At 37.9% G+C, this 22,924-nt stretch overlaps 1 protein-coding gene and 1 pseudogene across 5 annotated transcripts in view; one reads left to right on the plus strand and one right to left on the minus strand.

Annotated features, from left to right (window-relative positions):
• Positions 1 to 22,924, minus strand: part of CFAP70 (cilia and flagella associated protein 70) — a 124,630-nt gene that overhangs the window by 71,433 nt on the left and 30,273 nt on the right. For all 5 annotated transcript variants that reach the window (XM_005671099.3, XM_005671098.3, XM_013983341.2 and 2 more), the window contains 3 exons: positions 21,907 to 22,089; positions 14,116 to 14,210; positions 6,300 to 6,399 (listed from right to left, as the gene is read on the minus strand). In XM_005671099.3, the coding sequence (XP_005671156.1) occupies positions 6,300 to 6,399; positions 14,116 to 14,210; positions 21,907 to 22,089 (378 nt within the window). The remainder of the gene's footprint in view (positions 1 to 6,299; positions 6,400 to 14,115; positions 14,211 to 21,906; positions 22,090 to 22,924) is intronic.
• LOC100155447 lies at positions 15,703 to 20,479 on the plus strand (annotated as a pseudogene).

Below are 22,924 nucleotides of genomic sequence, written 5' to 3' on the forward strand. Positions count from 1 at the left end.
AGGAGTTCCTATTGTGGCTCAGTGGGTTAAGAACCCGACAAGTATCCATGACAATGTGGGTTTGATCCCTGGCCTTGCTCAGTAGGTTAAGGATCCGGCATTGCTGCTAGCTGCAGTGCAGGTCGAAGATGTGGCTCAGATCCCACATTGCTGTGGCTGTAGCACAGGCCAGCATCTGCATCTCTGATTCAACCCCAACCTGGGAACTTCTATATGCTGCAAGTGTTGCCCTAAAAAGAAAAAAATAATAATAACACCATGATCACTGAGATAATGCATATTAACAGTGTTAATGAACAGTAAGGAGAGTAGTTGAATCAAAGCATACTCTAATTAATCAATAATGTATATACATTATAACTGACCAAAAAGTCAATTTTACCAGATTGCTTCTTTGGAAAAAGTGAAGCTTTGCAAAACAAAAACAAACAAACAAAAAAAACTAATAATAACGACAAAAATAAAAGCTTAAAAGAAATAAAAAATTGTGGCTTTAGCTTTAGTTCACACATTTATATGAATGAAAGGGGCCTTACAAATCATCTGGATCAGTGATAATAAACAGGATTTAATTTATGTTTAAATTCTAATCAGTTAGTGGAGGTGTTTTAGACTACTGTTTTGAGAGAGATCCTGTGTCTTCATCTGGGTTCAAAAGGAGAGAATTGTTTGTTTGTTTGTTTGTTTGTTTGTTTGTTTGCTTTTGGGGGCTGCACCCTCAGCATACAGAGGTTCCTAGGGTAGGGGTCCAATCAGAGCTACAGCTGCTGGCCTACACCACAGCCACAGCAACTCCAGATCCGAGTCGCGTCTGTGACCTACACCACAGCTCACGGCAACACCGGATCCTTAACCCACTGAGCAAGGCCAGGAATCGAACCCACAACCTCATGGTTCCTAGTCAGATTTGTTTCTGCTGCACTACGATGGGAACTCCAAGAAAATGTTTTAATTGATCAGTAATATCTTCTATGGATGAAGCAGTATGAATGACAATCTGCTGTCATGTACTTGCCATCCCTAATTTCATCTAAATTCTAATTACCAATTCTCATGAAGAACATGCCAGTAAATATATTTTATAAGGAAAAAAATCAATGTGGTGAAAGAAAGCAATTAATTTCCACAGGGTAAAAGTAATCTCTTTGATTTTGCTGATTATACTAATTACAAATTAGATTAAAAGTCCTATCTTCATGGGATAACATTATCTTGTTTTGGAAACCTAAGGAATGTTAGCCAATGCATATTATATATTACAAAGGGAAAACTGTTTACATGGTAGTATTTTTATTACACACCAAAAAAGCTTAATTTAAAAGTCAGCAAAATAGGAGTTCCTGCTGTAGTGTAGTAGGTTAAGAATCTGACTGCAAGGGCTCAGGTCACTGCAGAGGCATGGGTTTGATCCCTGGCCCAGTGCAGTAGATTAAAGGATCTGGTGTTGCCACAGCTGTGGCATAGGTCGCAGCTACAGCTTGGATTTGATCCCTGGCCTGGGACCTTACATATGCCATGGGTACAGCCATTAAAAAAAAAAATCAAAATAATTTAAGTTCTTGGTAATATAATAGCAAAAGAATCTATTATATGCCATGAATCATGTTAGGTACTATGGAAGATAAAAAGCAGTCTATGACAGAATCTCTGCTATAAAGGAGTTTATAAGTAAGCAGAAAAGATCAGACATGCATAACTACAAAGAACATATTATGAAAAGTTAAACACTAATAAAATGGACAACCTAGAACAAATTAATAAATTCCTAGAAATGTACAATCTCCCAAAATTGACAGGACAAAGTAGAAAATATGAACAGACTAATAACCAGTAATGAAATTAAATCGGCAATTTAAAAAACTCCCAACCAACAAAAGTCTAATACCAGATGGCTTCACAGGTGGATTTCACAAAACATTTAAAGAATAGTTAACATTTAACCCTCTTAAACTGTTCCAAAAAACTGAAGAGGAAAGAATGCTTCCAAACCTTTTCTACAAGGCCAATATCAACCTGATACCAAAACCAGACAAAGATATTACAAGAGAAGAGAATTACAGGCCAATATCCCTGACGAACATAAATGCCAAAATCCTCAACAAAATATTAGCAAATGGAATTCAATAATACATGAAAAGAATCATATACCATGATCAAGTGGGATTTATCTGAGGGATGCAAGAATGGGTTAATATCTGCAAATCAATGTGATCTACTACATTAACAAATTGAAAAATAAAAATCATATGATCAACTCAACAGATGTAGAAAAAGCATTTGACAAATTTCAACATCCATTGATGATAAAAACTTTTGACAAAGTGGGTCCAGAGGGAATATATCTCAACACATACGACAAACATAAAGCCGGCATCATACTCAAAGGTGAACTATAGAAAGCCTTTCCTCTAAGATTGGGAACAAGACAAGAATGCCTACTCTTACTACTTTATTCAACATAGTATTAGAAGTCTTAACCACAGCAATCAGACAACTAAAAGAAATAAAAGTAATTCAAATGAGGAAGGAAGACATAAAACTGTCACTGTTTGCAGATGACATATTATATATAGAAAACCCTAAAAACATCATCCAAAAACTACTAGAATAAATGAATTCAGTAAATTTTCAGGATACAAAATTAATATACAGAAATCTCTTGCATTTCTATAGACTTACAATGAATTATTAAAAAGAGAAATTAAGAAAACAACTCCATTTACAAATGCATCAGAAAGGATAAAATACCTAGGAATAAATCTAACCATGGTGGTAAAAGATTTGTATTCTGAAAACTACAAGACACTGAGGAAAGAAACTGAAGCTGACACAAATGGAAAGTTATACTATGCTTATGGATTGAAAGATTTAATACTGTTCAAATAACCATACTGCCAAAGGCAATCTAAACATTCATTGCAATCCCTATCAAAATACCAAAGGCATTTTCCACAGAACTAAAGCAAATAATTCCAAAATGTGTATAGAACAACAACAACAACAAAAAACCCCTGAACAGCCAAAACAATCTTGAGAAAGAAGAATAAAGCTGGAGATGCCATGCTTCCTGATTTCAACCATACTACAAAGCTGGAGTAATTAAAACAGTGTGGTACTGACAACAAAAAATACACATAGATCAATGGACCAGAATAGACAGCAAAGAAATAAGCCCATAGTTGTATGGTAAATTAAGCTATGACAAAGGAGGCAAGAATATACAATGGAAAAATACAGCCTCTTCAATAAATGCTATTGGAAAAGCAGGACATGCAAAAGAATCAAACTGGACTACCTTCTCATGTCATATACAAAAATAACCTCACAATGGGTTAAAGACTTAAGTGTAAGATATGAAACCATAAAACACCCAGAAGAAAACACAGGCATGGAGTTCCTGTTGTGGCTCAGCAGTAATGAACCCATCTAGTATCCATGAGGACGTGGGTTTGATCCCTGACCTTGCTCAGTGGCTTAAGGATCCAGTGTTGCCATGAGCTGTGGTGTAGGTTGCAGATGCAGCTTGGATCCCATGTTGCTGTGGGTATGGTGTAGGTGGGCAGCTGCTGCCGCAAATCAACCCCTAGGCTGGGAACTTTCAAATGTTTCAGGTGCAGCCCTAAAAAGACCAAAAAAAAAAAAAAAAAAGAAAAGAAAAGAAAAAAAAAAAAAACATAAGCAGTCTGCTCTTTGACAGCTATATTTTTTTGGCTATGTCTCCTCAGGCAAGGGAAACAAAAGCAAAAATAAAAGCTCCCTGATGACCTAGTGGTTAAGAATCTGGGATGGCCAGAAGTTTCTGGCCCAGGAACTCCTGCATGCTGTGAGTGGGGCAAAAAATAAAATAAAATGAGGCAAAAATAAACAAGTGGGACTCTATCAATCTAAAAGTTTTTGCAGGAGTTCCTCTTGTGGCTCAGTGGGTTAAGAATCTGACATAGTCTTCATGAGGATGTGGGTTCAGTCCCTGGCCTCATTCAGTCAAGTAAGGATCCAGCATCGCCCAAGATGTGGTGTAGGTCTCAGATGTGGCTTCAGTCCATTGTTGCTGTGACTGTGGCATAGGCCTGCAGCTGTAGCTCTGACTCACCCCTTGGCTCAGGAACTTCCATATACTGCAGGTATGGCCTTAAAAGAAAAAAAAAGCAGTTTTTGACAGTAAAAGAAACAATCAAGAAAGTGAAAAGTCCACTTCCTAAATGGGAGAAAATATTTGCAAACTACATATCCAATAAAAAGTTAATATCCAAAATACACAAAGAACTCCTATACCACAACATCAAAAATAAAAATCCAAACAACCTAATTTAAAAACAACAGAAGACCTAAATAGGCATTTTTCCAAAGAAGGCATACGGATGGCTAACAGACACATGAAAACCTGCTCAACAGACCTAATAATCAGGGAAATGCAAATAAAAACCACAATGAAATAGCACTTTACACCTATTTGATGTAAATAAGGATAATAAAGATGGCTATCATCAAAGAGAAAACAGATTAGCATTAGTAAGGATGTGGAGAAAAGGGAACCCTCATGTGCTGTTGGTGGGATTATAAACTGGTGAGCCACTAATGAAAAACACCATGGAGGGTCTACCAAAAATTAAAAGTAGAACTGCCATGTGATCTAGCAATTCCATTTGAGGGTATTTACCCAAAGAATACAAAAACATGAATTTGAAAAGACATATGCACTCCAATATTCATTGTAGCATTATTTAAAATAGATAAAGCAGCAACCTAAGTGTCCATCAAAAGATAATGGATAAAGAAGATGTTGTATACACACACACACACACACACACACACGGATAAAGAAGATGTCATACACACACACATACACACACACACACACAGAGGAATATGACTCAGCCATAAAAAATGAAATATTGCCATTTGTGACAACTGGATGTATCCAGAGGATATTATGCTCGTGAAATAAGTTAGAAAAAGGCAAATAGCATATCTTCTCACTGATACATGGAACTTTAAAAAAACAAAACAGGAGTTCCAGCTGTGGCTCGACAACAAATCCAACCAGCATCCATGAAGTCACAGGTTTGATCCCCTGGCTTCATTCAGTGGGTCAAAGATCTGGCATTACTGTGAGCTATGGTGTAGGTCGCAGATGCAGTACAGATCCCACGTTGCTGTGACTGTGGCATATACCAGCAGCTGCAGCTCCAATTAGACTTCTAGTCTAGGAATTTCCTTAGGCCACAGGTGCAGCCCTAAAAAGCAAAAACTAAAAATAAAAAATAAAAAAATAAAATCAGATTCATAGGTACAAAGAAAAATTGGTGGTTGCTAGAAGGGAATAGGGATTGAAAGGGTAAGAGAAACAGGTAAAGGGGATTAAGAGGTACAAACCATCAGTTACATAATGAATAAGTCAAAGAAATATATAGGGTATGGAATGCAGTCAATAATATTATAATTACTATGTATGGGGACAGATGGTTATTAGATTTATCATAGTGAACAATGCATAATGTATGCAAGTGTCAAATCATTATGTTGTACACCTATAACTAATAATATTGTACATCAAATATATCTCAATTTAAAAAAACAATCTCTTGCAGTGGGTCTTTCTTGGCCTATTTCCTGCGGTTTTCTTCTTCAGCATGATACGAAGCAATTGTTGGCATAGTCAGCAGTTTAAAATGGAAACACAGTCACATGCACAATTAAATTTACTTTTATCATGAACAAAAAAATACAAGCCTTGTTCTAGGCTCATTAAAGCTATATCTTTTCAAAATAGTACTGCATCTATGAATCCTATTACTCTAATAGGCTAAAACATTTTAAGTAGGTTAAGTCTAAAATTCAGGAAGATGTATTAGGTTGAATTATATTGCCAGTATTTAACTTCTTTTGACCTATTAAAAGGCTATCTTGTGTAGTTTTACCTATAATAAAGGGGTAAAGGGAAATAGGATATCTTAGAATAAAGCCTAAACACATTTTTTAATTTTTAATTATATTTTATTTACAATGTTCTGTCAATTTCTGCTGTACAGCAAAGTAAAGCCTAAATAATTTTTAGCGTACAAATAGGGAACTAGGGTGACTCGTCATCCTGATGTGCCAGGGAGAAGGGAGTTTCTTGGAACATAAGACTTTCAGCACTAAAACCGGGAAACTATTCAGCAAATCAGGATGAGCTGGTCACCTTAGGGAGTAGCCACATCAGTTCACATTTTCTTTTGGGATCAGAATTAGAAGCAGGATAACAGGTTGGGTCTGACCCAGCATTTCTCTTATAAATATTCTTAAGCGAACAAATTCACCTTTTCAAATTTAGCACCTTTCCCTTTGGGTGCAGTAGTCAAAGGAACTCTTGTGATCTCTACAGGCCAAAATCGGCAGTCAGCAATTCGCTTCTGAAAACTGAAAATCAAGAATCAGTCCATTAGCATGACACGCAAAAACAGAGTTAGTATAATTTAGGTCAAAGGGAAGCATTCCTCTCTTAAAAAGTAATGGAATACCCATATATAAATTTCTTATTAAGTATGTGGAATTTTTTAAACCTCATATTTATAAAATTCCCCCAAATAATTATATTGTACTGCTAGTAGAAGCAAATTGTACATTTTTGAAAGCAATTTGAAAATATGAATCCAAAGTCTTAAAATGTTCATAGTCTTTGACTCAGAAATTCCATTTCTAGTGATTTAATCTAAATAAGTAATCAGACAAGCATGTAAATGAATAGTATAAAATACATTTTTTTCTACTGTGAAAATAATCATAGTAGGTCTTCAGACTCAGCTCTGGCACATAAAGAGGTTGAAAGTTGTCACACTTGTCTTCACAACAAGAAAAAAATTTGTCAAACTGAAAATCAGTGACTTTTCTTAGATCCATCTAAGAGTTAAGTTCACAAGGCAAATCTCCACATGGAAATTTGGAGAAACAGGCAAGTACAGAGAATCACAGCTGAGATCAGCTTATAGGAAACCACTAGAGTCAATAACTGATAGAAATACTTTAATGGCAATTTTGACAAATTGCTGGGGGATGAGCGGGATCTAGCCAGAGAGTTAAAAACTCCTAGCTGTCCAATATTAGGCAGTCACCACACTTTCTTGAGTTTTAAATCAAGGAACCCATCAGATTCTCCCAATGAAAACAGGTGAAACATACCCTGAGGCAGGGAGAAGAAAAAGGCAACCATTTCAAAATATGTACAGAATGTTCTCCATAACAAACACCTGCTCTTTAAGGGAAACTACTTCACAGGAGTTTTATCCGACCCAGGGGAAAGGCAATTAGACAACTCCATACCAATCTAGGCTTTCTGTCTCAAATGACAAGAGGAGAAAAAAATACTATTACACACTTATGAAGTCACAACCTAGGGACTGAAATCTATTTAAATAGTGAGATCTTGAGTTCCCACCGTAGTGCAGTGGTTAACGAATCTGACTAGGAACCATGAGGTTGTGGGTTCGATCCCTGGCCTCGCTCAGTGGGTTAAGGATTCAGCGTTGCCGTGAGCTGTGGTGTTGGTCACAGACCCAGCTCGGATCCCGTGTGGCTGTGGTGTAGGCCAGCGGCTACAGCTCTGATTATACCCCTAGCCTGGGAATCTCCATATGCCATGGGTGTGGCCCTAAAAAAATAAATAAATAAATAAATAGTGAGATCTAGTCACAGGATTATAGAACACTTCCCTTCCCCATCACCTTATCACCACATCAACAGGAGTCCAGTATAACAGTGGTTTATAACAGAAAGGCTGCAAAACAATTGGACCCCTAGCCTAAAAACTTCAAATATGTGGTGGGTGCGGACTTAAAAAGACAAAAAAAAAAAAAAAAAACCTACAAAGAATGATAAAAGGCAAGAAAAAACACAGTCTGAAGAGACAAAGCTGGCATATGAAGTAGACTCAGATATGATACAGGTTTTGAAATTATCAATAGAAAATTTAAAATAACTATGATTAATATGTTAAGGACCCTAATGGAAAAAAGCAGACAATGTGCAATAAAAGATGGTAATGTAAGCAGAAGGATGGAAATGCTAAGAAAATCAAAAGGAAATGTTAGAAATCACACACATTGATTAAAAATGAACAATTCGGGAGTTCCCGTCGTGGCGCAGTGGTTAACAAATCCGACTAGGAACCATGAGGTTGCGGGTTTGATCCCTGACCTTGCTCAGTGGGTTAACGATCCGGCGTTGCCGTGAGCTGTGGTGTAGGTTGTAGACGCGGCTCGGATCCCGAGTTGCTGTGGCTCTGGCATAGGCTGGCAGCTACAGCTCCGATTAGACCCCTAGCCTGGGAAACTCCATATGCCGCGGGAGCGGCCCAAGAAATAGCAAAAAGACAAAAAAAAAAATAAAATAAAAATGAACAATTCAGAGTTCCCGTCGTGGCGCAGTGGTTAACCAATCTGACTAGGAACCACGAGGTTGCAGGTTCGATCCCTGGCCTTGCTTAGTGGGTTAAGGATCCGACGTTGCTGTGAGCTGTGGTGTAGGTTGCAGACACAGCTCAGATCCCGCGTTGCTGTGGCTCTGGCGTAGGCCAGCGGCTATGGCTCCGATTAGACCCTTAGCCTGGGAACCTCCATATGCCGCAGGAGCGGGAAAGAAATGGCAAAAAGACAAAAAAAATAAAAAATAAATAAAAAAATAAAAACGAACAGTTCATTTGATGGACTTATCAACAGAGTGGACATCACTGAGGAAAGAATTAGTGAGCATCAAGTATACTAATAAAAATTTCCCAAACTGGTAAACAAAATTGACAAACCTCTGGCTAGACTTACCAAGAAGATGAGAAAAAAAGCCCAAATAAACAAAATAAGAAATGATGGAGTTCCCATCATGGCGCAGCAGAAACAAATCTGACTAGGAACCATGAGGCTGCAGGTTTGATCCCCGGCCTCACTCAATGGGTTGAGGATCCTGCATTGCTGTGAGCTGTGGTGTAGGTTGCAGACACGGCTTGGATTTGGCATTGCTGTAGCTCTGGCATAGGTTGGCAGCAATAGCACCAATTAGATCCCTAGCCTGGGAACTTCCATATGCTGAGGGTGCTGCCATCAATAGACAAAAGACAAAATAAATAAATAAGAAATTAAAAAGAAGAAGTCACAACAGATTCTATGGAAATACAAAAAAACCATGAGAGAATACCATGAACAACTGTATGCTAACGAATTTGACAACCTAGAAGAAATGGACGACTTTCTAGAGACTTACAGCCTGCCAAAACTGAATCAAGAAGAAATAGATCAACTGAACAGACCAATCACTAGAAATAAAATTGAATATGTCATAAAAACACTCCCTACAAATAAAAGTCCAGGACCAGATGGCTTCACAGGTGAATTCTACCAAACATTCAAAGAAGAACTTATACCTATCCTCCTTAAACTTTTTCAAAAGGTTAAAGAAGAGGAACACTCCCAAAGACATTCAATGATGCCACTATTACCCTAATTCCAAAACCAGACAAAGATACCATCAAAAAAGAAAACTATACTCCAATATCTTTGATGAATATAGACACAAAAATTCTCAACAAAATTTTAGCCAACCGAATCCAACAACATATAAAAAAGATCATACAGGAGTTCCCATCGTGGCTCAGTGGTTAAAAATTCCAACTAGGAACCATGAGGTTGTAGGTTCGATCACTGGTCTTGCTCAGTGGGCTAAGAATCTGGTGTTGCCATGAGCTGTGGTGTAGGTTGCAGACGTGGCTCAGATCCTGAGATGCTATGGCTCTGGCTCTGGCAATAGTCCAGCAGCTACAGCTCTGATTAGACCCCTAGCCTGGGAACCTCCATATGCCATGGGAGAGGCCCTAGAAAAGGCAAAAAAGCAAAAAAAAAAACAAAAAAAGTCATACACCACGACCAGGTGGGATTCATCCCAGATTCACAAGGATGGTTCAACATATGCAAATCAATGAATGTCATACACCACATTAACAAAAAGTCAAAAACTGCATGATCCTCTCAATAGATGCAGAATAAGCATCTGACAAAGTCCAACATCCATTCAGGATAAAAATGCTTACCAAAGTAGGTATAGAGGGAACATACCTTAACATAATAAAAGTCATTTATGACAACCCACAGCAAATATAATACTCAATGGAGAAAAACTGAAAGCCTTTCCACTAAAATCTAGAACAAGACAAGGATGCCCACTCTCACCACTGTTATTCAACATAGTATTGAAAGTCCTAGCCACAGCAATCAGACAAACAAAAGAAATAAAAGGCATCCAAATCAGAAGACAAGAGGTAAAACTGTCACTGTATGCAGATGACATGATACTGTATATAGAAAACCCCAAGGACCCACATAAAAACTACTTGAACTGATCAACAAATTCAGCAAAGTAGCAGGATACAAGATTAACATTCAGAAATTGGTTGCATTTCTGTATACTAACAATGAAATATTAGAAAAGGAATACAAAAATACAATACCTTTTAGAATTGCATCCTAAAAAATCAAATACCTGGGAATACACCTGACCAAGGAGGTAAAAGACTTATATGTTGAGAACTATAACACATTAATCAAGGAAATTAAAGAGGATGCAAAGAAGTGGAAAGATATTCCATGCTCCTGGGCTGGAAAAATTAATATCATAAAGATGGTCATACTACCCAAAGCAATCTACAGATTCAATGCAATTCCTACCAACTTACCCACAACATTTTTCACAGAACTAGAACAAACAATCCAAAAATTTATATGGAGCCACAAAAGACCCAGAATTGCCAAAGCAATCCTGAGGAACAAAAACCACGCCGGAAGCATAACTCTCCCAGACTTCAGGCAATATTACAAAGCCAGAGTAATCAAGACAGTGTGGTACTGGTACCAAAACAGACACACAGACAAATGGAACAGAATAGAGAACCCAGAAATAAACCCAGACACCTATGGTCAATTAATCTTTGACAAAGGAGGCAAGAACATAAAATGGGAAAAAGACAGTCTTTTCAGTAAGTATTGATAGGAAACCTGGGCAGACACAAGTAAATCAATGAAACTAGAACACACCCTCACACCATGCACAAAAATAAACCCAAAATGGCTGAAAGACTTAAACATAAGACAAGACACCATCAAACTCCTGGAAGAGAACATAGGCAAAACACATTCTCTGACATCAACCTGACAAATGTTTTCTCAGGTCAGTCTCCCAAAGCAACAGAAATAACAGCAAAAATAAACCAATAGGACCTAATCAGATGGACAAGCTTTTGCACAGCAAAGGAAACCAAAAAGACAACTTACAGAATGGGAGAAAATAGTTTCAAATGATGCAATTGACAAGGGCTTAATCTCTAAAATATACAAACAGCTTATACCACTCAACAGCAAAAAAGCCAACAACCCAATTGAAAAATGGGCAAAAGACCTGAATAGACATTTCCACAAAGAAGATACACAGATGGCCAACAAGCACATGAAAAAATGCTCAACATTCCTGATTAGTAGAGAAATGCAAATCGAAACTACCACAAGATACTACCTCACACCTGTCAGAATGGCCATCATTAATAAGTCCATGAATAACAAGTGCTGGAGGGCCTGTGGGGAAAAGGGAACCCTCCTGCACTGTTGGTGGGAATGTAACTGGTACAACCACTATGGAGAACAGTATGGAGGTACCTTAGAAATCCATACATAGAACTACCATATGACCCAGCAATCCCACTCTTGGGCGTATATCCAGACAAAACTTTCCTTGAAAAAGACACATGTACCTGTATGTTCACTGCAGCACTATTCACAACAGCAAAGACATGGAAACAACCCAAATGTCCATCAACAGATGACTGGATTAGGAAGGGGTGTGTGTGCGTGTGTGTGTGTGTACACAATGGAATACTACTCAGCCATAAAAAGAACAAAATAATGCCATTTGCAGCAACATGGATGGAAGTAGAGACTCTCATACTGAGTGAAGTAAGTCAGAAAGACACCATATGATATCACTTATATCTCGTATCTAATATATGGCACAAATGAACCTTTCCACACAAAAGAAAATCATGGACTTGGAGAATAGACCTGTGGTTGCCAAGGGGTAAGGGGAGGGAGTGGGATGGATGGGGTGCTTGGGGTTAATAGATGCAGACTATTGCCCTTGGAATGGATTAGCAATGAGATCCTGCTGTGTAGCACTGGGAACTATGTCTTGTAACTTACAACAGAGCATGATAATGTGAGAAAAAAGAAAGTATACATGTATGTGTAACTGGGTCACCACACTATAGAGCAGAAAATTGACAGAACACTGTAAACCAGCTATAATGGAAAAAAATAACAATCATGGAGTTCCCGTCGTGGTGCAGTGGTTAACGAATCCGACTAGGAACCATGAGGTTCGATCCCTGGCCTTGCTCAGTGGGTTAATGATCCAGCGTTGCTGTAAGCTGTGGTGTAGGTTGCAGATGTGGCTTGGATCCTGTGTTGCTGTGGCTCTGGCGTAGGCCGGTGGCTAGAGCTCCGATTGGACCCCTAGCCTGGGAATCTCCATATGCTGTGGGAGCGGCCCAAGAAATAGCAAAAAAGACAAAAAAAAAATAAAAATAAAAAAAATAAAAATAAAAATCATTATATAAAAAATATATAAAGTGGACCCTCAGCAAAAACAAAACAAAACAAAAAAACTTCCCAAACTGAAATAGAAAGGGGAAAAAAATGAAAAAATCACAAGAGAATATCCAAGAACTGTGGAAAAATTACAAAAGGTATAAGAGAACCACTAGAAGAAGTGAGAAAGGAGCTAAAGAAATATTTGAGGTCATAATGGCTACAAATTTCACCAAATTAATGAGAGATCCAGGAAGCTCAGAGAATACCAAGCATAAAAAAATACAAAAAAAAAATCTGTACCTAGGTATATCAAATTCAAAGTACAGAAACCAAATAGAAAGAGAAAACCTTAAAAGAAGGCAGAGAAAAACACACCTTTCCTAGAGAGGAATAAGGATGAGAATTACATTGGACCTCCCTTTAGAAACCATGCAAGCAGGAAGAGAGTAGTGAAAGAAATATTTAAAGTTTTGAAAGACACAAACCACCAACCTAGAAGTCTGTATCCAATGGAACTATCTTTCAGAGGTGAAGGAAAAGTAAAGACTTCCTTAGTCAAACAAAAATAGAAGGAATTTGTGGCCAGCAGACCTGCCATGAAAGATATGCTAAAACTCTTCAGAGAAAAGGAAATTATATGGATCAGAAACTTGGATCTACATCAAGAACGAAGAATCAGTGAATAAAATAGACTAAGGTAAAATAAATTTAAGTTTTTTCTTATTTTTAGCCAATCAAATAGATAACTATTCAAAAAGTAATAGTAACATTGTATCCTTAACAAAATAACAGCAAATCGAATCCAACAATGTACATTTACTTTATACACCACATTCAAGCTGGGAACTGGACTTTCATTCAGCTTACACATATATTGATAATTCTCTATTTTTCACCTCTTCTTAATCACTGTGACAGAGACTGACAGTTACCCACACAAAATTAAGTGTCGTGTTCCTCTTTAGTATCTAAATCTTGATTTAGTCTGGGTGATATGTCCAACAAAGACAGTATCCTAGCCTCTTTTGGATGGAGAGATGGCCAATGAGATGTAAACAGTTTTTCAGATTCTAGGAAGGCTCTATAAGATGGGCCAACACAGCCGTATGTGTCCTTTTTTATCCATAAGCAGTCCCCTCTTCCAACTTTCTGCCAGGAATGTGAATGTGCAGACTGGAGCTTCAGCAGCCATCTTGAACTATGAGACAATCTTGTGGATGGACGGAATATACTAAATAAGGTAGAGCAAAACAAAACAAACAAAAAAAAACCCCCCAAGACTGATCCTTGATATCACTGACACTGTAGAGCCACAATACATACAAGTTCTGGACTTCTTTTATATGAAAGAGAAATAGGAATTCACCATGGTTAAGCTACCATCATTAGAAGCCTGTTATTAACAGATGTGGTGAAAGAGAATCCCAGATCACCTTAACCCAAAAATAAACAAACAAAAGTAACATTTCTTCCCACCTACAGTGTTCATTGGTTAAACATATTCCCTCCCTCTTCCTACCTGACCACCGCAGGAGGATCAAGGTAGCATCGACTTTCCAAGTCCCAAGTAATCCTTTTCTTTAGGCATTCTGCTTGGTTCCTAAATTCCCTGTCCTATAAAATCATAAGAAAAACATTTACTCTCTCAATATGCAATGGTTGTCCCCAGCCCAATCTGTGGGGCATTCTTTTAATGGATTTAATCCCAATATTTTTAATACTACTACTCTATGACTACTACTAAAAATACTACCACCATCTTAAATTTTAAGATATTTTACTATTAAAAAAGTACATACAATAAATTACTTATATTATCCTTACATCAATCCAGTACTAACTGCCAAATAGTCACTCATATAACCTCATTCTGTGATTCTCAAACCTGAATGTATACTAGAATTACCTGAGAGCTTCTAAAAAAAAAAATCAACACTTAGGCATTAGTATTATTTTAAAAGTAAATTCTTATGTAATTTATCTGAGTTAGAGCTTGGCTACTGTTATTGTCTTAAAAGCTTTCCAGGACAAACACCATATGACAAAACTTGTATGTGTAATCTAAAATATGACACAAATGGAGTTCTCCTTGTGGCACAGTGGTTAATGAATCCGACTAGGAATCATGAGGTTGCGGGTTCGGTCCCTGGCCTTGCTCAGTGGGTTAAAGATCTGGCGTTCCCGTGAGCTGTGGTGTAAGTTGCAGACGCAGCACGGATCCTGCGTTGCTGTGGCTCTGGTGTAGGCCGGTGGCTACAGCTCCGATTCGACCCCTAGCCTGGGAACTCCATATGTCACGAGAGCGGCCCAATAAATGGCAAAAAAGACAAAAAATAAAATAAAATAAAATAAAATAAAATAAAATAAAATAAAATATGACACAAATGAATTTATCTACAAAACAAAAACAGACGCACAGATGTAGAGAACAGATTTGTGGTTGCCAAGGGGAGGAGGGTTGAGGAGGGATGGATTGGGATTTTGGGATAAGAAGATGCAAACTATTATATACAGGATGGATAAACAACAAGATCCTACTGTATAGCACAGGGAACTATATTCAGTATCTTGTAATAAACCATAACGGAAAAGAATATGAAAAAGAATATATGTATATATACATATGCACATATATGTACATATATATAACTGAATCACTTTGCTGTACAGCAAAAATTAACACATCATTGTAAATCAACTACTTTTTTTTAATAAATAGGAAAAAAAACTCTCCAGGTGACTAATTAGCAATCAAGGTTGAGAACTAGTTATCTAAACTAAAATAGAATATAAAATTTGAATTCTAAAATAAAATATCTGGGAGTTCCCATAGTGGCGCAGTGTAAATGAATGCAACTAGGAACCATGAGGTCGCCGGTTCAATCCTTGGCCTCGCTCAGTGGGTTAAGGATCTGGCATTGCCGTGAGCTGTGGTGTAGGCTGCAGATGCGGCTCAGATCTAGCGATGCTGTGGCTATGGTGTAGGCTGACAGCTATAGCTCTGACTGGACCCCTAGCCTGGGAACCTCCATATGCCATGGGTGCAGCCCTTAAATGACAAAAGACAAATAATTATAATAATAATAATAATAAAGGAAACTATAAATCCAAGAAGAATACTAGCAAACACAATGATGAAAAAGACACTGTGCAATGTTTTTAAAATATTGCTAGCCTTATCTCTATTTAAAATATTTAAAACCAAATACTGAAAGCAACTCAACCAGCTATTTTATAAATTTTTTTTTGGCAACTCCCATGGTATGTGAAAGTTCCTGGTCCGAGGCTTGAACCCCTGCCACACTAGTGACAATGTTGGATTCTTAACCCTTTATACCAAGAGGGAACTCCAATAAATTATTTTATTGACTATTTCCATTAATGATTATCAGATCGTTTAAGAAACATTTGCAGCGGGCTCGAGGCACGGGAGCCTAGCGGGCACCCCTTGGGCCCTCCCCCAGCCTTGGAAAGCGCAGGCTGCCCCAAGGCGGTGGCTTTGCCACTGGTGAACTGGCAGATTAGAGAGGGAAAGAGGAGAAAAGCCCCAGAGTGTGGCAGATTAGAGGGGGAAAGAGGAGAAGAGCCCCTGCTGAGGCATTCCAGGATCTCGAGGCAATTTTTTTTTTTTGCTTCATATTGAAGTTCCCTGGCTAGGGGTCAAATCAGAGCTATAGCTGCTGGCCTACGCCACAGCTCATGGCAATGCTGGATCCCTGACCCACTAAGCAAGGCCAGGGATTTAATCAGCATTCTCATGTATACTAGTCAGATTCGTTTCCACTGCACCACTACAGGAACTCCTCAAGGCAATCTTGTAAGCCATATTTAAACTGGCCGAAGATAACTCAGACATATATAATGTAATGGAAAAGATCAGAAAACACCAGGCAATAGAAATGTGGAGCATATTAAGCAAGATGAATATCTCAGGAAGCAGTTGTAGAAGCCCTAGTTCTGCAGATGTATCTAATGACTTTAAGGATCTTTGGACAAAACTAAAGGAATATCATGATAAAGAAGTACAAGGTTTACAAGCAAAAGTAACCAAACTGAAAAAGGAAAGAATTTTAGATACACAGAGACAGGAAGAATTCTTCACCAAAAATCAATAGCTGAGAGAGCAACAGGAAGTCCTCCATGAAACAATTAAAGTTTTAGAATTAAGAGTAGGATTATGTGATCATTGTGCAGTAACTGAAGAACATACGCGGAAGAAACAGCAAGAGTTTGAAAATATCCATCAGCAGAATCTTAAACTTATCACAGAGCTTATGTATGAAAAGAATACTCTATAGGAAGAAAATAAAAAGCTTTCTGAATAGCTGCAGCAGGAAATTGAGAATGATCAACAACATGAAGCCAATGATCTTGAATCTGAGGAAGATGTTATTCCAGCTTCACCAATAACAGCCTTTTCATTTTCTGGTGCTAACCAACTATGAAGAAAGGAGAACCCTCATGTCCTATATGAAGAACAAACACACTAACGTGGAGCACTCCAGGTGTGCAAATGAATTGAGAAAAATTCTGAAATCCTCCACTCATCCACAACATAAACCTAAGGAAGGTGAAATTCTAGTGGTGGACACTGTGATCAGAGTCAGGCTCCAAGGGCAAAAACACATGGCACAAGCAGTTATCCTGGTGATAATTTAGCTACAGTTGCTGCTGAAACACTTGGACTTAGTGTTCAAGAATTATCTGAACCTTGAGGCCCCAGAAACCCTCTTGGTGATGAACTCTATCACTGTCTGGAAGGAGATCACAAGAAACAACTTTTTGAGGAATCTACAAGAAATAGTGAAGATAGTTCGAGATTTTCAGATTCTATTTCAAAGACCCCTCCTCAGGAAGAACTGAATATTTGGGTATCATCTCCTGTATTTGGAGCTACTGCTAATATGAAAAGTAGTTTAGGTTTGAATACAAGCTTGTCCCCTTGTCTTTTAGAGACTGGGAAGAGAAAGCATCTGAAAACAATGACTTTCAGCAACACTTCTAATTCTAGATCAGGGAAACTTGGATCAAACTCTGCAGACAGCACCCTTTTCACACATCATAACCTTGGGTCTGAACCAAACAACCAGTCATCTTCTAACAAGGCCAATGCTTATGGATAAAAACATAAGTGAACTGGAGTTCCCGTCATGGCGTAGTGGAAACGAATCCAACTAGGGACCATGAAGTTTTGGGTTCAATCCCTGGCCTCGCTCAGAGGGTTAAGGATCTGGCGTTGTTGTGAGCTGTGATGTAGGTCACAGAAGAGGCTCAAATCCCACATTGCTGTGGCTGTGGTGTAGGCCTGTAGCTGTAGCTCCAACTGGACCCCTAGCCTTGGAACCTCCATATGCTTCAGGTACATCCCTAAATAAATAAATAAATAAATAAATAAATAAATAAATAGGAAAAAAAAAGTGAACAGAATGAATCTGATCACATTAAGGATACTGTTACTGATAAACATGTGGTACCCCTGAGATCATTGGGAGGCAGAAGCAAAAAGAAGAAAATTGTGGAAGAAAATGAAGATGAAGTAAGCTGCCCCCAAGCCTCTTTTGATAAAGAAAATGCTTTTCCTTTTCCACTGGGTAGTCAATCTTCCATGAATGGACATTATGTGATAGATAAACTTCTGGATCTGTCTGATCGATTTTGAGCTATTTAACATCAAGAGAAAAGCCAAGAAAGTGAGACCTCTAAAATCAGATTTTGGCATGATTTTACTCTCTTTGAGGCTCTGCAGCCAGTTCCAAAAGGCTCGTCCTCAAGCCATAAGGCTTTGAGTGGGAGTTGTGGGTTAACCAAAGATTTCCCAGAGGAGCCCTATTTAAAGGAGTCCCTCCTCCAGTCCTTGAGTAAATCTCCACATAAAACACTGGTACAAATAAACAAAGAAAATGCAAGCTTTAAAATCCCTCTACATCCACAAGAAAGTTTGGAGACAGAGGATCTTTTTCTGACATTAAGGGTACTGGTTCTCATCAGCCGATGAAAATCAAAACAAGGTTAAGTCCATGGAGCATGTGAACTTGCATCAGTTCTTCAGTTAAAACCATGTAGAATTTCTATGACAGAGGTCTCTACAGAACAACCAAAATGTATTCTTTGAAAATATCCAGCAGAGTATAGATCCAGAAGCAGATCTTTCTCAGTATAAAATGGATATTACTGCCATAGATACAAAGGATGGCAGTTAGTCAAGATTAGCAGGAGGAGAGACACTGGACATGGCCTGGATGTTGGTTAGTGAAACTATACTTTTATTTTATTTTATTTTATTTTATTTTTGGTCTTTTTTTTTTTTTTTTGTCTTTTCTAGGGCTGCACCCACGGCATATGGAGGTTCCCAGGCTAGGGGTCGAATCGGAGCTATAGCTGCTGGCCTACACCAGAGCCACAGCAATGGGGGATCCAAACCACATCTGTGACCTACACCACAGCTCATAGCAATGCTGGATCCTTAACCCTCTGAGCAAGGCCAGGGATCGAACCCACAACCTCATGGTTTCTAGTAGGATTTGTTAACCACTGTGCCACAATGGGAACTCTGTGAAATTATGCTTTTAAAAAGAAGAAGCAAGAGCAGAAGGGAGAAAAAAGTCCAGATGATGAAAAAAAAAATGAATGATAGCTTGGAAGATACATTTGATCGGATTACACATGAAGAGTACAAATCCTGTTTGGCAGAGAGTTTCCCGCAAGTACCAGATGAAGAGAAGAAATCACCAGCTACTGCAAACAAACCAAACACTCATGGTGATAAACAAGATAAAGTCAAACAGAAAGTATGTTTGGAGCCATACTCTAAAGATGATGAAAAAGAGACCAGCTTACAAAATGTTGCTCATATTGACGTGGTTGGGAAAAAAAAAAAAAAAAGCGAGAAGAAAATTGCTTGGACACACATGTAAGAAATGTGAAATTTATTATGCAGATTTCCAAGCAGAAGAGAGAGAAAAGAAGTCGGCTTACTGCTCAAAACACAGATTTCACTACATTTCACCCAACACACCAGAGACTTTCTGAGAAGTTGGGTTTCCTTCCACTCAGACTTTTACAGAAAGAAGTTACATTAAGGAAGATCTTGATCCTTGTCTTCATCCAAAAAGACGGCAGCCTTACAATGAGCTATTTTCTCCAAAAGGTAAAGAGCAGAAGACATAAATATTGAAGCAAACACAGGAGAGAGGGCAATTTTCTTTTTAGTTATTTATAGTTAAAGTTGGGATTATACATTGATTTTTTTTTGATCTTCTGTAAACTGATTTATAAATCTATTGAAAAATGTTTTTAAATGGCATTTATCCATCACACAGCCAACTATTTAAAATGTGGATAAATTCACGTTGTATTTTCCTGTTTTTCACCTTTAAAATAAGGGGCTTTCATTTTGCACTCTAACTTAAGAGCTGTTTACTACTTTATAATACCCAATTAAAATTTTGAAAAAAGAAAAAGAAACACTTGCAAATGTGTTTATAGCATTTTCTATGCCTTTGACAAACACTGAATGTAGTAAAATATGTTGAAAGAAAGAAGGAAGAAAGAAGAGAAAAGAAATGAAGAAGGTAGGAAGAAAGGGAAAGAGAGAGAGAGGTAGGAAGAGAGGGAAGGAACAAAAAGAAAAGAATAATTTCAACAACCTAAGTGTCCACCAACAGGAGACTAGTTAAGCAAATTAAAGTATATCCATATAATTTCATAACATACAGCAAGTACAAATAAAGAAAAAGAATGAGAATGCTTCTTATGTGCTTAGGTGGAAAAATATCTCCAAGATACACACTATAAAGCAAATAAGCAAGTCACAGTGGGTTAATAATCTGGCTTGTCTCTATGAAGGCACTAGGTCAACCCCTAGCCCAGTGCGGTGGTTAAAGGATCCAACATTGCCACAGCTGTAGCACAGGTCACAGCTCCAGTTCAGATTCAGTCCCTGGCTTGGGCATATGCCATGGGTGGACCAAAAAAGAAAAAAGAAAGGAAGAAAGGAAGAAAAAAAAGCAAGTTGCAGAACAGTGTATAGAAAAAGAAAATGATGGGGAAAGAATGTGTATACATATGTGTGTACATGTGAAGAAAAAATATATTTTCTCCGCTTCCAATGTGATTACACACTTTACATACTCAGTTAAAAATAAATAAACACCTTACACATGAGATGAAGCAAAAATGGCAGTGTCTTCCTGACAGGTTCTAGTTTTGAAAATAGCAAGACTATGAATACTTCTTGTAAATCTGACTCTCTAAAGAAAAACAATTTGATAATCAAAACAAGCAAAGTTGTGAATTTCTCTAGATGGTGTATGAAGATTTACCTTTGTTTCTGGTATATACAAATTATTTCATACACAAAGTAAATATTTTAATGTATGGTAGGAGAATAAAACACAATTAAAGACAAAATAAAATTTGAGTATCAGAACTAAAAAAAAAAAAAAAAAAAAAAAACAAGGAAATACAATTTGATCCCTGAATTTTACTATTTAACTATCTATGAGCCAGTCTTTACTGAAATGACTCCCCTGCACTTTTCGAGGAAACGTTACTTTCCAAATGTTTTTGCTTCTGAGTCTTCCTTTGACTACATATTTTTGCTTTTATATGCATAAAAAAGTATCCAGAAGGAAACACAGCAAAACATAACAAAGGTAACTACCAGGGTGATGATCTGGGAAGGAATTAAGAGAAAGAGACATGGAATAGGAGGGAGACTTTACCTGCATATCTCTTAATGTTTCATTTTGACCTGCGACTGCTTTATTGCCTACTCATGAATAAATTTAAAATGAAATAAAGAGGGAGTTCCCATCGTGGCTCAGTGGTTAAAGAATCCAACTAGGAAACATGAGGTTGCGGGTTCCATCCCTGGCCTTGTTCAGTGGGTTAAGGATCCGGCGTTGCCATGAGCTGTGGTGTAGGTTGCAGATGCGGCTCGGATCCTGCGTTGCTGTGGCTGTGGCATAGGCCAGTGGCTACAGTTCCGATTAGACCCCTAGCCTGGGAACTCTAGGAGCAGCCCTAGAAAAGACAAAAAGACAAAAAAAAAAAAAAAAAAAAAAAAAAAAGAAAGAAAAAGAAAAGAAAGAGTAAATATGGATGAAATCAATTATTTTGTTTGTTGGACTTAAGAAGTCAGAAAACTTCTTAATAAGTTCTTAATTTTAATAAGAATTATATAATTGTTTTATTTTGACATATAATTATTTTGAGGCAATGGATATATACGAATTACAGTGATTTATAAACTGTTTTATCATATGTCGGTGCACTGAGATTAACAACAAAAACCACATAATTCTCTCACCTCAGGGTGGTTGAGTTCTCCTTCCTCTTCCTCGTAGGGCCCACCAACGATAAATGCATCAGGAATGTTATTAGCTCCTGGAGCCAGAATGTTGGCAATAGGCCATTTTTTGGGCCGAGGAACAGGTTCTCTTTCCCCTCCAAGCTTCAGAGTTCCATTCTTGAAGAAAATGGGATAGTCCTTCTATAGAAATAAATACCATTTTTCAGGAAATTTTGTAAAAGACTTTGAAATAGACCAAAAAGGATTACTGAAGCGTCTTTTCAATGGAACTCTGGGTGTTGTCTAAGACTCCTATGTGATTACCTGATTCTAAAGAGGGGCCTGGGCCTTTCACTGTCTTTGTGCTATTTTATAATTCCATAGTTCATTGAAAATTGATAATAGTGCATATTATTCTTGTTCATAGATATGCACATTTATTTTGTGCAGTGGAGATGTAATTTATTATTGCCCTGAGACTAATAACAAATATTGAATTATTAGCAACTTTATTCAACATTTTCAGTTGCTTTTATAAATAGTAATTTGTTCAGATTCACCGTTGAACTGGTTTAAACTCTTTTTTTGTCATTTTATATTTGTATGCAAGTCAAGATGTACTTTTTATTTTTTTTTTTTTTTTAGGGCCACACCTGAGGCATACAGAAGTTCCCAGACTAGAGGCTGGATCTGAGCTGTAGCTGCCAGGCTATGTTACAGCCACAGCAACGCCAGATCCGAGCTGCATCTCTGCCTATGCTGAGGCGGCAGCAATGCTGGATCCATAACCCACTGATCCAGGCTGGGGATCAAACCCGCATTTTCATGGATACTAATTGGGTTCTTAACCCGCTGGCCCACAATGGGAACTCCCAAGAAGTACTTTTTTTTTTTTTTGTCTTTTTGCTTTTTTGAGGGCCGCTCCTGCGGCATATGGAGGTTCCCAGGCTAGGGGTCTAATCAGAGCATAGCCGACGGCCTACACCAGAGCCACAGCAACTCGGGATCCGAGCCAAGTCTTCAACCCACACCACAG

Source organism: Sus scrofa, chromosome 14 (assembly GCF_000003025.6).
Source record: "Sus scrofa isolate TJ Tabasco breed Duroc chromosome 14, Sscrofa11.1, whole genome shotgun sequence".
Taxonomy (NCBI): Eukaryota; Metazoa; Chordata; class Mammalia; order Artiodactyla; family Suidae; genus Sus; species Sus scrofa.